Source organism: Tympanuchus pallidicinctus, unplaced genomic scaffold (assembly GCF_026119805.1).
Source record: "Tympanuchus pallidicinctus isolate F22 unplaced genomic scaffold, pur_lepc_1.0 scaffold13, whole genome shotgun sequence".
Lineage (NCBI taxonomy): Eukaryota > Metazoa > Chordata > Aves > Galliformes > Phasianidae > Tympanuchus > Tympanuchus pallidicinctus.
Genome location: NW_026294648.1, coordinates 10,644,305 through 10,658,473, shown reverse-complemented (window position 1 = coordinate 10,658,473; position 14,169 = coordinate 10,644,305). Strand labels below are relative to the sequence as shown.

The following is a 14,169-nucleotide window of genomic DNA, read 5'->3' as shown; positions in this document are numbered from 1 at the left end:
TTTCCTAGAAAGGGAACACATAGAGCACTCATCTCTACACAACACTAATTACAGTATTAAGAGAAAACCAAGACTCTTTTTAAAGAAGTATCCACTCATCTCAGAGAATTGAGAGATGTCTGCACTGATATTAGGGCTTCGGGAAGAGACACCGAGGGAGACAACCAGCACAAAGTTTGTGTTTCTGTTTTGCTGAAACTTGCTGAAGAGTTTAGGAGAAGCATACAAGGTGCAGCTCCCTGTGCTTAGAGATGAAATATGGAAAAGAATAATTCAGACTCTAATACAGTACCCCAGTTAAATCCAGCACAGGGCTGGTTTACTTAGTCCCTAATCTAGCTGACTTAAATGCCTGGAAGATTTGAGCATGTAACTTTCTATCAGAACCTAAATTTGGAAGACAGAACGAGAACACAGAATTTAGATTATCCTAAACTGAGAATGAATTAATAAAATAAAAACCTGTGGCTTTTCTTGAAAGAATTTCTTACAGATAGTTTCTACCTGCATTGGAATACACAAGTGTAAGAACTCAGCTGCCCAGCTTACGCTCATCAGATCTGAGCAATGCCCAAACTTTGCAGAAGTCTCTTCCTAAAGACACACCATGGCTGCAGTAGCAGACAGCAGTGCATCACTCCTACTGCTCAGGTACAGCCCAGAGTGGGAGCGCAGCATGCTGCTGTGCTCCAAGGATGTGTGCTGCAGCAGAGGGGCTGTGGGCACCATGAACTCTGAGAGATCACTGAGAGCTAAGATAAATAACAAAGTGAAGCCATCAGAGCAACCATGCAGCTGGTAAAAATGACTTCTTAACAAGTGTCCTCAATTCAAAGCATTTCTGTATCAAGTACGTTAAATGCCTTAAAAAATTCACTAAATAAAGCCACACAAGCCTACAAATACATATTTAAATGATAAACTCAAAGCTATCTGAGTTCATTTCCTTAAGTCTTGCTTTAGTACTGTGCGAGCTCAAGGGCAGGCAGGCCGGGGCCCAGGGCAGCCTGCTGTGGCTGGGGGCAGCCAGCCCAGAGCAAGTGTTGGGGCAGGGAGGGCTTTAAGGTCCCTTCCAACCCAGTCATTCTATAATTTTCTGACTGATATTCTACTGCTTTCTAATTGCCAGCATTTTGGTCACAATTACCTTCTTCTGGTTTTGTGGGAGAGAGGGAGTGTTGTGTTTGTTTTTTTCAAAATATGTATTTTAAATCTCATGAAATTGAGTTTTTCCAACTTCTGTTTTTAGTATCATCTCAATCTAGAGAGAACTGCCTTCTTCAGCATCAAAGCTCAAATGCACGATGAAAGAAGAGGCAGCTCCAGAGATGCAGAGCAAGCAGCCTTCGTCAGCCTCACAAAACACAACTGGGAAAATGTTTCCCCAACACAGGGCCTTTCCTTATTAACTGTTATAAAAAGTCACCCAGCTATCACAAAAGTGTGCTCGGTAAAAACTATACTAGGTAAAAACAACTGATATGCATAAGAAAAAAAAATCAATAGTATTTTAAGTGTACTGATAAGAAGTACGTTTTATATCTTTTCTTTAAACTAGCTTGATCTTCTTAATTAGCAGCTCTTAAGTTATTGAAACATGTAAGTAACCGAATCTCCCTACTGGCACAACATCTGTGCTAGGAGTTTCATTACTGCCGCACCAATTTTGTATTACAAATTAAAAATCCTCTTCTCTGGTAGCACTGGGGAGTAAGACAAGTCATCAGCACATGCATATAGGGTTTCAGGAAATAATTTGTGAGACACAAAGCCTAAGCTAAACGTGACATGGACGACACATGGGTTACAGCTCACATTCTGCTCTAGAAGAGGCAAATGCAGTGGCAGTGTCTGCACTGGCCCACTTGAAGTTTGAGTCAGTAGGTCAGGGACTGTACCCATGGCTAGCAGTCCTGTACACTGCCAGCTTCAACAACTTCCATCTCACTGCCATCCCACTGCATGCTAATCAAAAAGTTTCTTCTATATCATCATGATTTCAATCCTGTAAAGTGGTTGCCCAGAAAAACTGCAGAGTGTCTGGCCAAGGACATATTCAACGCCTGACTCAACTGGACAACCTGCTCTAGCTGACCCTGCTGAAACACAGGAATTGGACTGTGTTGCCTCAGGGGGTCCCTGCCAACCTCTGCTGTTGTATGACTCTGCCAATTCCAATGGCTTTAAATCTCTGCATAGTTATGCTGTAAAATAACTTTGATTAGCTTTTATTAATAAGCCTTCTGCTTTAATTTCACTGTCTGTACAGGCTTAGAAGCAGCAGAGAAAAGTGACTCAATGTTTTGCTGACTAAAAGTAACCTGAGAGCATCCTAACCTAAACATTATTTTGACGCACTGGACAGAACAAAAATAAATAAATCACATGCTGGGAATTTCATGTACTTACACGGCTATGGAAAATATTAAAAACGAAAGTAAAAAAGAGAAGTCACTATGGTAATCCCTACAGCCACACAAGTCTATGTGGGAAATTCAGTTTGTGTCCACAGCAAACGCAATAAAAATTAAGTTTCTATGGTATTCTGAACTCTGGCTCTTTGAAAAATTCCACACATATAGAAGGGTGTATATAGATCCAACACGGCATCGATGCAACCGATGCATTTTCCATCTCTACTTACAGGGCAGCTGAAATATGATACAAGAACCGTGATGGCAGAGGCCTAACGCTGGGAACAACAGTGAAGACTATTAACAGTGAGTACAAAACAACATGGAAAAACTGCAAAGCACTGAGATTCTTTAAACTGAAAATCAGAACCACCTCCATCCAAAGCAGCATTAGGACTCGATGGGATTCATTCTATAAGAGAAAAAAAAAAACGTAGAGGTGGCATTCAAAGAGTAAGTGCAGCTTTCTGAATGTGTTCTGGCATGAAGAGCACTTCTGCTTCTTTGCACAGGGAATCCATCACAGCCTTACGAGCTGGTGAGATGTATAAGGCCGAGTCTCAAATAGAAAAAGTAAAAGAAAAGTGCACTGAAAATGTAAAGTGTGTCACGTTTCAGTAGTCATAAACAGACTAGACTGCATATACTTTTAGAACAAACACAATAGGTAGCATCTTAATTCTAAAAAAGGTACTTTACACTCAAAACCCTCAAAGCAGTTTTTCCTTTGATTTTCCTATTCAGTAATCAGGTATTCAATTAAAATAATCCCCTTCACAGAGATAGCATAAAGGAAAAAAAAAGACAAAATCAGTATTACAGCAGACAACTTCAAAATCCTGTGTCTACTCTACACTTTGTGTCTACCCTATCCCTTCTGTCATGACAGCTTGTGAAATGATTTGGAAACATTTCAAAATAGTTAAGATTTCTACCTGATTCACTGATATCATACACCACAAAAATATCGGCATTAAGAAAGACAGAACATGAGTTGAATTGCTAGAAAAAAATCTGAAGAATCATCTACTAAAGATTGCCTTGCTGCTTACATTCACATTGTGTATTACGAAATCACTGTTCACTTCAATACCTCGGTGTCTATGTGCCAAGTACTCAACCACAACCCTAAAACTGTCTGAAGAAACCTTCAATTCATGATAATATTAATGGAGCTTTATGTAGCATTGATAAGAGGTCGTATGCATACCAGATACCCAAGTTTTTACACATTGCTGGTCAAAAAAAAACGTCCACTATTAAAGAATAATTCAATGAAGGCTCTGCTTGTGATGGTATTATCATACTTTTCAGTATAAGCAAAAAGAGACTCCCTTCTGTACAACTACTAAATACTTAGGATTCTAACATATTGCTTCAAGCTATAATGGTTATAACTGTTAATCCAATACACCTTTTATACAAACCCATAAACACACGAGTGGAAAAATAGCACAGATGTTCATCTCTAATGCAATTTCCATTCAATTTCCTAAGTGCAGTCCCTGTGTGCAAACTAGCTTAACGTTATGTTTAGCTTGCAAATTCTTTTAATAAATAATGAATGCAATAAAACTGGTAGATCAATGGCAAGCTGAGAAATCATAAAAAAAAGCCTTTTGTGCTCATGCTGTTGCCGATTTCAAACTTTAATCCAGCAGCAGATCGATACTACTTTTTCTTTTTAACCCATCACATAAATAGCAGCTAGACTAGATGTAGGTTAAATGCTGCTACCAGATATCAATTTCCAGAAGCTTGATAAGATCATCGGACACATTTCCAATTGAACATTTTATACCTTCACGTACACACACCAACACATACTGCTAAACGTTACATGTTAAGACACCAAACAGGAACAAAGCCAGCATTATTCATTTCTTTTGGTTCTTACTTTTTAGGGAATTGCTATTTTTCAGCAAGTCAATAAAAGCTCCAACATCATATATTTTAATGAGCAAAATGGGTTTAGCAGGTCAAGATGTACTGACAAGGAAATACAATCTCCCCACACTTGTTCACAACAATAAACTTCCTATGCACACACAAACACCACAGCTGTGCTACTAGAAAGAAAGGTAATTAAACAAATTTAAATTGTACAGAATTTGGATATTGTAGCCTTCAGGGGAAATCAATATTCAAGTATGTCAGCTAATGGATAGGGGTGCTTCTTACAGCTCAGAGAATAGGGGGAGAGCAAACCCTGTGACTAACTCCACGAAGAGGCAACAAAGATCAGAAGCACGGAGCCCCAAGGCACAGTTCTAGTATCAAGCAGTATAAATCTAAATCACTGTGAATTACTACAAACTACCATACTTGTGCATGGCAACGCATGTTCAATCATAACAAAGTCTTGCCTTGGCTTACACCACGAGAACACGTCACAGGAGGCACTGACTGCAATGTGCTTTTTCCTTTTTGCTATTCACATAAAGAAGCACTAAAATGCTGCACTTCCATACACCTGCACAGTTTAATTACATTGATAATTACGTGAAGTTCCTGTCTACTTTCCTTTATAAGTATTTTAAACAGAAGTTTTGGGCAGTTTTATTTACAACATAAAACTCAAAATTACCACCTCTAGAACGTGCAGGGAAAAGATTAAAGATCTTACTCTTTTTCTTGCCAAATTAGGCAAAAAAATTAGTGCCTGTGAAAATGCCAAATACGTCTAATTCTTTCATTGATATTTAATAGACTAAATAAAAAGTAGGAAAAAAATGGATTTTAATCATGCACATCACACCTTTGATGAGAAGGGATCGGATCCTTCCACCGTTTCTAAGCTCTTTGCCCTTGCTCCAGCCACCCTGCACAGGCATGGAAGGGAGGCTCAGCACAGCCAAACCAGAGCAGGGATCTGACAGCTGCGACTTCAGCACCTTTAGCACCAACACTGACAAACAGCTCTCACCTAATTCCAGTCTGCTGCCAATGAAATCAGCAAGACAGTTCTTTGAAACGCCTCTGAATGCTCACTTCGCTAATTTTGCAGAAATTGTGCAAGTGAAAGGATACCAGTTTCTCACGGTAAGGCCGCTGCCCCATGAGCAAACATGATTTTCTAACTCACTGATTCTTGCAGTGCCCCTCAGTTCTAACAGAGCTCATTTCCACCTGCCCTAAAAACGAACCCCCACACACACAGGCTGTGCATCCAACAACAGCCCCAATGTGAGAATAATTCCCCGTTCACAGAGCCGGTCACTTCTGGAAGCTTCCTAAGTATAATGCTATTGCCACACATTGATATATTGACCACAGAAAGGCAAATACAACAATGCCAAAGCTTACACTCATTTGAATAAACTGTGAATTTCTATTACATATATTGTTTCCTTTATCAAACTGAAACTACTGGGGCAAGAATACCAAGAATGCCAACATAAATCTAGATCTGTTACAGCCAGTTTCTCCAATTTATTCTCAGAAGCCCTAATGACAAAAAATTAAAAGTTCTTCTGTTCCGGAGAGTTTCAGGAAAGTAACAGTCTCAGTAACTTCTAATACATTAAAAGGAAATAAATCTGGTTTAATAAAATGATGGAAGAAAATCACGAACTACTGCTCTATTCCCAAGGAAGCACAAGCATGTTTTGATAAACATCAAAGATAAAAGGCAATGCAAACTGTGTGCAGCCTACTTGGGGAAAAATTGCCATTATTCATGGCAGAGGACTTGGTGTGGTCTTTTCCAGAATTCAAAACCAATTCCACAAAGACACATCCCAGCCTCTTCTGCTGTTTGCGTTCCACAGGTTCTGCTCCAAGATAATGGGTAGCAGACTATTCAGATCACAAACTAATGGTGACTGACAACCTCTCTAACACAGCCGGCACTAAATGGTAAAAAAAATAATTAACTAATATTCTTATTTTGCACAGAAGACGTTGACTCAAACCACAGTGAAATCTAAAAGAACCAGTGTTTTCTGTTGTTGTTTTTTGTTTGTTTTTTTAAAGAAATCCTTACTTCAGCCTGTAATCAATTTGGACACAACCATATTCTATTTATAGTAACACTTTTAACATGTTTTAGTCTTATATTATTTATTTGGATCACTCCTATTACAATGAAATATTAATGCTGAGAAAGTGGTTACTCTATTAAGGAGCCATCCTATGTTTAGATTTTAATATTGATCTACACTATTTGGGCACAATTAATCGTTCCATATGAAACTGAGTTTGTGCGACTTTGTGTTAGAACGCAATCAGAAGTTTAGAATCTTCCCCACTATAATGTCATGATTAAATTTATATTTTGACCTATTCCTAAAGGCAATTTAGTTATTCTAACAGAAGGGGGAAAAGGGGATACCGCCACTTTAAAAGCTTCAATCTCTTTGACATTGCTGGCAGTGTATGGGAACATTAATGCATCTGTCATGATAACAAGCTAAGAATAACATCTAGACATCAAACCGAGCAGAGAATCCATCTGAAGTGATTCATTCAGATCTGTCTCATTGATTTATTAAACACAGGGCAACATCTGCAGCCTCACAGAGCCGCTTGGCAAAATTAATGCAAGATCAATTCAAATGGAAAAAAGTGCAAAAGAGATAAATCAAAACACAATTTGCATGCAGCTCCACAATCAGGCTTATTGGGTGCAAATGCTCAATTTCCCTCCCAAAGCAAATGAGTTTAAATGTTGTTTTATCTTGGTAGAATTGTGTGATTTGAAGTGACAGTGAAGAGTTCTGCAGGTTGAAATAGTGAAAAGAAAAAGAGGAGAAGAAATGCATATTCAAAAGGTCTTTGCAAGCAACAAGAATATCATTAATACCTAATTGTTTAGCTTTTTTGTCTTTGCTACAAAAACACAGCATTTTTCAGTTGTGGAAGTCTCAGTAGAAAATTACATATGTATTATGCATATACACATGCAGGAAACATATAAATACTCCATTCTGGAGAAAAAGCATGTTACACTTCAAATGGAAAGCTCTACAGCTATGAAAAGAGAGGGGAATTTTAATCAAGGCTTCTCTAGAGTAGATACGCTTCTGTTGGAAATGTTTAAGCATTTTGGTACTTCCAAGCAAGCACAGACTTGCAGCGTGTCCAAAAAGAACCAGGGATTTTTTCCAGAAGCATATAATCAATTTTCTCAGAAAGTGGAAAAATTCACTTCTGCATCTGTAACAAAACCCACGATGCTGGTGATAAGTCTCGAGAGAACGCTTTAAGAAAACCTCTCCCACAATGAAGAAAAGAGAGCAGAAATGAATCGTTTCTGATTTCAGTATGTCACCAGTCCGAAAATCCACTAGTTTGGTTGAGTCTGAATGCACACTAAATATTTACTTAAGCAAAGAAGTTTATGTAATCAGATGTCCGCATTTAAAATCAATAGACACAGAAGCTCTGTGCAATGCTTCTTGACGAGATCGCATTAATTATAATCCTGACATCGTTCTGCTAATAAAAGACAGAGTACTGCTGACTCGAGGGGAGCTTTTAATAGACGACACAACCGGACTCATTTTCTCATAAAATACCTGTATTTGCTGCTTAAATTAATTTTTAAGGGCTTTTATTGTCTGTGAATAGGCAAAGTAACACAAACTATTAGCTGAACTGGACTCTGAATCATAAAAAAAAAAAAGTTGTACTAGAATGGTTCCCAAAAAGCAGTATTTTATCTCACACACTGCTCTTCTTACTACACAATGAAAGCAGCAGACCAATACTGTCCTTTTTCTGTAGGAAACAGTCATTAAATATGAAAACCCTGAAAGAAACGTCACGGTTACATTCATGTTATATTGATACTTATGGACTGATGTATGGACACCATGGAAGCGTCCTCTACAGTTGTAAATTTTGTGATGAAACCACAGTATAGTTTTCTACTTTACATAAACCTTATTCTTTGCTGCTAAAATTAAGCCTTTGCTCCTTCATTTCAGTAATCTTTGAAGATATTCTGAGCAAGTTAATGAATCTCATAATGATGCTGTATTCACCACATAGTTGAAGATGCTACTTGCAGTGAAAGGAATGGTTTCATTTTACAAACCTTGCTCCCAAATTCAGTTACAAAACACTTCTTAACGGCAATCAAAGATGAGCACATTTTGGTTACACAGCTGAAATTAACATGCATACTTTTTTTTTTTTTTTTTTAAAAAAAAGTCAAAGATGTTTGTGTTCCAAGTACGTAAAACTCCTTCCATACATCCAACACACAAAAACTTATGGCTTAAACGTACACTTCCCTCAGGCAAGCTCAAGTTAGAAAAAGGAACGGAATAGATTAAGCAGAATGCCTATTATTCCACTTATTTATTAATTGTTTGCATTTCAACTAAAAGTTGATTAAAGCACATAGTATTGTAAGAAATGTTAATTTCTGGTAGACAGCTAACTTAGAAGACAACGGCAACCAATGTTTCTCATTACTTTTTCAGACAGTTTTAAAGTTCATGTTCTAGTGTTCAAACTACATATAAATTTCTATGAATTAAAAAAGCAGATATTACAAAAGCAATGACAAATATTCTCATTTGGAAGCAACTCCTGAGTCATGTGGAAAAACAATACATATCTAAGGGTTTTTTTCACTAAAGGATGACATTTTTGCAAGACTGGAGCTCCCAGATCCAGAATTCAAGCACTGCACGCACAGCTGCCCACAGCCCTAGCCCATGTGTTAGTTTGGTACCAGGCACTGCAGTGATGCCCCACTCAGCTCACAGCAAATGAGAAATCAGATCACACATATTCAGCTATTGGCATCCAGCTTTCTCTACCACGAAATCTGTGCTGTTGAGGAAAAAGCTCTGTAAATACAGTGACAAGCTAGGCATTCAATTAGCGTGACAGAACACCATTAACGTCGTTAAGTTACAATACTTGAGAAAAGTTTCCTACGCGCTGATAACGTTTATCACGCACTGCATCTGAAAGTGTGAACGCAGCAACACCTTGCTATCCGTACGTCAAACCAGCGGTGTTCTTTAGCGATATATAAGCAAAGGCCGAGAGATGTTTTAAAAAGCGAGGAGTATTTCAGGCAACGAAGAGGAATCAGCTGCTCCTGAGGAGGTAGAAACAGAGAAAGCCGAAGCGGCCCCGGCCCCGCACGAGGCTGCACGGCCGCCCGCGCATCCCACACCCCCAATCCCCCGCCCGGCCCCGCTCCGCCTTTCCCTGCCGCCGCCACAGGTCGCGACCAAAAGAAAGGTAAAGTCGCGAATCAACGCTTTTCAAGCATCCCACGCTTCAGCGTTTCTTCATCCCCAATCACGGGCTGTAAGGGAGCAGACACCGGCACGCATCTAAGGGATCGACAAGCGGGACCACGCATTCTTCTGACGAAAACTTTGGCAGGGTCACTGAAAAGAAACGGCGTGTTTCTTCAGCTGCCAGCTTCCACGCCAGCCGAGTTTCGGAGCCGCCTCCGCATAGAGCGGCCCTAAGGAGCACCGCCCGCAGCACCGTCCCGAGCAGCCGCCGGGTCCGCGAGGACAGCAAAGCCAAGGGGCCGTAAGAGCCACAAGAGCCACAGGGGTCACAGGACGGCGGCCGTGATGTCAGCGCAGCGCTCGGTCCCCGCGGGCACTATGCGCACAGCGGCGCGGCGCCCGGCATCCAGCACCAGCAGCGCCGACGGACCGACTGCGAGCGTCTCCTGAGCCGACAGAACTTGCAACAACAGACAGCCTGGCGCGGCGGTCCGTCCTGCTTCGGCTCGCGGAGGAAAAAAAGCGGGTCGGGCCGCAACCGGCGCGAACTTCACACAGCAGCCGGAGTCCTCAGACACGGCGACGCGTGTGTTAACGAGCGCAGAAAAAAAGTTGCTTAAGAGCTGCGCCCCGGGAGAGTGCCAAGAGCCACGGAGCTCCGGGCACCTCCGGCACACGGAGCAGCCGGCGCTCCCACGCGGCCCCGCCGGGCTCCAGAGAGCGGTGATGGCGGGGCTGCTCTCGGAGCAACAGTTTGAGTCTGGGCCGCTCCGGACACGGCGCGCCGCCGCCCCTCAGCTGCGCCGCGAGCCGAAACTTTCAGCGACGCGAGGAATGGAGGAAACTCGGAACTTAAGGGAAGAGACAGCAAAGCGGGCGCGGAAAGCGCCGGCCGCCCATCTGCGGGAGAGAGGAGTTGGAAGGCGGCCGCGCCGCCCCTCCGGCCGCTCCGCCGCGCTCCCCCCACCCGCCCCGCGCGCACCCCTCAGCCCTCGGGCGGAGCAGAGCTGCACGGCGCTCACCTGGCGTTGGTGCAGTCGTTGTACAAAGTTTCGAAGTCCTTTCTGGTGATGAGCTTGCAGCGGTTGACGCCGGGCTGGATGGCTCCCAGCCCACGCAAGATGCGGACCTGCTCCACCGTGCAGACCACGGGCGATATATCCAGCCGCTTCAGCTTGGTGTACACCGTGTGCAGCCCTCCCACCAGGTGCTTGAGGAAGAGGTCGAAGACCTGCGGCAGGCAGATCAGCTCCTGCCCCTCCACGAGGAACGAGGCCACCTTCACACCGTGCAGGTCGACCATCTTACACTCGTTGCCGCCGCCGCCGCCGCCCGCGCCGGTCCCGCCGCCGCCCGCGGAGAGGAAACTGTTGACGAGGCTGTTGGTGAGGCGCGGGGACTCCGCGGGGCTGGAGTACAGCGGGTCCGCCCGGAACAAGCCGGCCGAGCCCCCCGCGCCGCCGCCGCTGGAAGTTGCGGCGATGACGGGCGGCGCGGAGACAGCCATGGCCAGCCCGGCTCCCGCAGCCCCGCGCACTCTCGCCGCGCTGTTTGCGGTACTACTAAAAACAGCGCCGCGCGCGCACCCGCCCTCCCACACGCAGCGCCCGCCGCCAGCCGCGCTCCCAGACCCCTCCCCGGCGCCGCCGGGGGGAAGAGTGATGGCGCCCTCCAGCCAATGAACCCCGCCCGGCTTCGGGCCGAGCGCCGCCATTGGCGGCCGGGGGCGGGGGGCGGGGCGGGGCGGGGCAGCGCCAGCCGCAGCACCTGGGCCGCGGGGTGTGAGGCGCGGGGCGGCGCTGCCGGGGGGAGGCGGGGCGGTGGCGATGCGAGAGGAGCTCAGGGGTTGCGTCCCGTCTGCTGGGCGTGCGGGTGTTCCCTCGCTAACAGCCGTAGCTCAGAAAGTCTCGAGAAGTCTCACATGTAACTTACTGAAGTTCCGACCATCCGGCGCAGCACCGTGTTTCAGGTGCAATCGTACGGGGCCTCTCCTCGCGCCTGAGGCAGCACGTGCGGCGCTCCGCCTGCGCAGCCACGGCCCGGAGCTGGGCGGGAGTGGTGCGAGGAAAACCCAGCGAGCTTCGTGTGTCCCTGAGGAGAGCTGAGCGAATGAGTGCACACGAACGATGGTCAGAAAAAATGCACGTGGAGGTGTTGAGTCTGGCGCACCCAGACACAGCCAACACAACTGACTGGATTGTTAATTTCCTTTGCTTTTCCAACTCTGGTTCCATTGGACTTCTTCTTCCAGCTCCGTCCCTTTCTTCCTCTGTATGAGCATCCTTACTTCCTGTTCATTTGCACTTTATTTTCAGTCTTCTGTTACCTTCTTTCTTACTCTGCTAACTTCTCCCATTCTTTTTTATTTTTGCTTCTCCAGCAGCACTCAGTAAGCAAAGCAAACAGAAGAGTACCAACAAAACATGTAGGTCACAAAATCATAGAATCACACAATGGCCTGGGTTGAAAAGAACCATGATGACCATCTAGTTTCAAACCTCTGCCACAGGCAGGGTTGCCAGCCACCAGACCAGGCTGCCTAGAGCCACATCCATCCTGGATGCCATTGGCGTATTTCTGCTGCTTCCCCGGTTGCAGTGCTCATATGAGCCATCTTTTGTTAAGCTGGCCTAGCTAGCCACTTTTTCTATACAATCCAACATTTTTGTTTTATGAGAATTCCCATTTGAAATGAAGAGAGATGACTGTATGGTATTTAAGTTGGCATATTTGTTAATTAAAGTCCCCCTGGAGGAGCCCCACTTCCTCTCAGTTACATCTTTTACAAAGAGTGGCCACCCATTTTAGGCTGCTCATGTAGCTGAGTGATTATCTTTCAATGAGAATAATCATCTTTCTAAGATGAGAGCCTTATGTTGGAAGCTCTGAGGCACAGGGGCTAAAAAGTTAGCAAAAAGTTTTGTGCATTTGAGCCCTGAACTCGTCTTGAGATTTTTATATGCTAGAATTGGTACAATATTAAGTAACCAACTTAAACTATAAACTTTTAGGGGTTAATTTACAGGACATAATTGCTATTAGGAGATTTAATAAATCAGATTGAAGAATTTCTCATTGGCTTTGCCCTCTTACAGACTTTTTTTTTTTTACTTTGAGATTAATGGGACAATCAAATTCTACTGTGAGAATTCTTTTTCCTTTTTGACTTTAATGTCTTCCATAAGCTAAACATATTTCTAAGTAAGACTGAATTTTTGCAAGGCCAGAGGAAGCCTTGCGCATCAGCACCCCGCAAGTTGGACTGGCGTGAAGCAATATAAAATCATAAAGGCTGTAGTAAAAACAGTACCCTTGAGAGGTGACTATCCATGGAGAGCAGAACTGCTCTTAAACTAAGGAAATGCTCAAGGTTTGAGAATTAATACCAGGCAGCTGCCCACTTCAGCCATGCAGATAGAAATCAACAATATCAATGAATATTTTTATTTGCCTGTAATTTTATTACTGACAAGGCAAAGTTATCAAAGCCTTACAATCACACAGTAATATCTTGTCATTTATAAAGTATCCAGATGGTTTATTTGAATAGAGTCCAGCAGTATGCAATTTGAATGTAAGTCTCCCTATAGCTTAAACAAGCATTTTAGAACATTTTTTTGGAATTAAAGTTTCAATATTGTTAATTTTAGACTGGCATGCAAAATAGATTTTTTTTTTAACACTGTCAGTCATTGAGATATTACTGCATTATATATTAGTGACATGCAAAAACTGGCCATGTAGCTATGGCAAAATATCAAAGAAAGATTCTGTTTGCTTGGTTTTGCTTTACTGATCACTACATATGCCTGGTTGGTGTGAAATGTGAAAGAGATCTTTTCTGATGCTACAGAATAGAGGAAAGCCCAGGTTTCAATTAAGGCCAGCCAACAGCTTTCCGTAACCTGCTTACATACAGCTGGCATGAACGTGGCTGCCAGCTCACAGGGATCCTACAGGTAAAAGGATGGGTGACAGAACTGACAAGAAGGGGACAATGATTAACAAAGGCAACTTGAAAAATAAAATAATAAGGAATTGATAAATAATAATTTTGTTTCTACAAGACTGGAAAGATCAGTAGCGAAGTTTGTGTTGAGTCTCAGTTTACTGCAGTTAAACACGAGGCAGGTTAATTAAAAAAAAAGATTAATTCCAAAGATTTTGTTAGGTAAAAGATGCGTGGAGAATTTCTTTCTTTTTTTTTAGTGGGAACTTTTTTTTTTTTTTGTAGCCTTGGTACCAGCATGTGCAGTGTGTGTGCACGATGGGAGAACACGTTAGCTTCTAACACAACAACTGATGTGAAGATCTTGGAGCTCTTCCCTGTACTCAGAGGTTTCTGAGGGGTAAATGTGAACACAGTTTTATGAGGGTCAGAGGCAACTGTGGGCTCTAAACGAAGAAGGAAAAAATAACTGCAAGATTTATTTACAATTCTCCCTAAGCATAATGAAATGAAACACCATTTTTCTGAATTCCAGCCTGACTGGAATCACAGTGACGATGGTGTTCCCCTAGTCCTTACTGGAAAAGTTACTCAGGCT

General features: G+C 43.1%; 1 protein-coding gene across 3 annotated transcripts in view; it reads right to left on the bottom strand.

Annotated features, from left to right (window-relative positions):
• The window catches only part of DACH2 (dachshund family transcription factor 2), a 264,433-nt gene extending 253,208 nt beyond the window's left edge, over window positions 1–11,225 (bottom strand). The window contains exon 1 of one of the 3 annotated variants that reach the window (XM_052672831.1): window positions 10,645–11,225. In XM_052672831.1, the coding sequence (XP_052528791.1) occupies window positions 10,645–11,129 (485 nt within the window). In that variant the 5' untranslated portion in view covers window positions 11,130–11,225. The remainder of the gene's footprint in view (window positions 1–10,644) is intronic. The other 2 variants (XM_052672830.1, XM_052672832.1) reach the window with 2 other exon arrangements.
• Window positions 11,226–14,169: the final 2,944 nt, after the last annotated feature.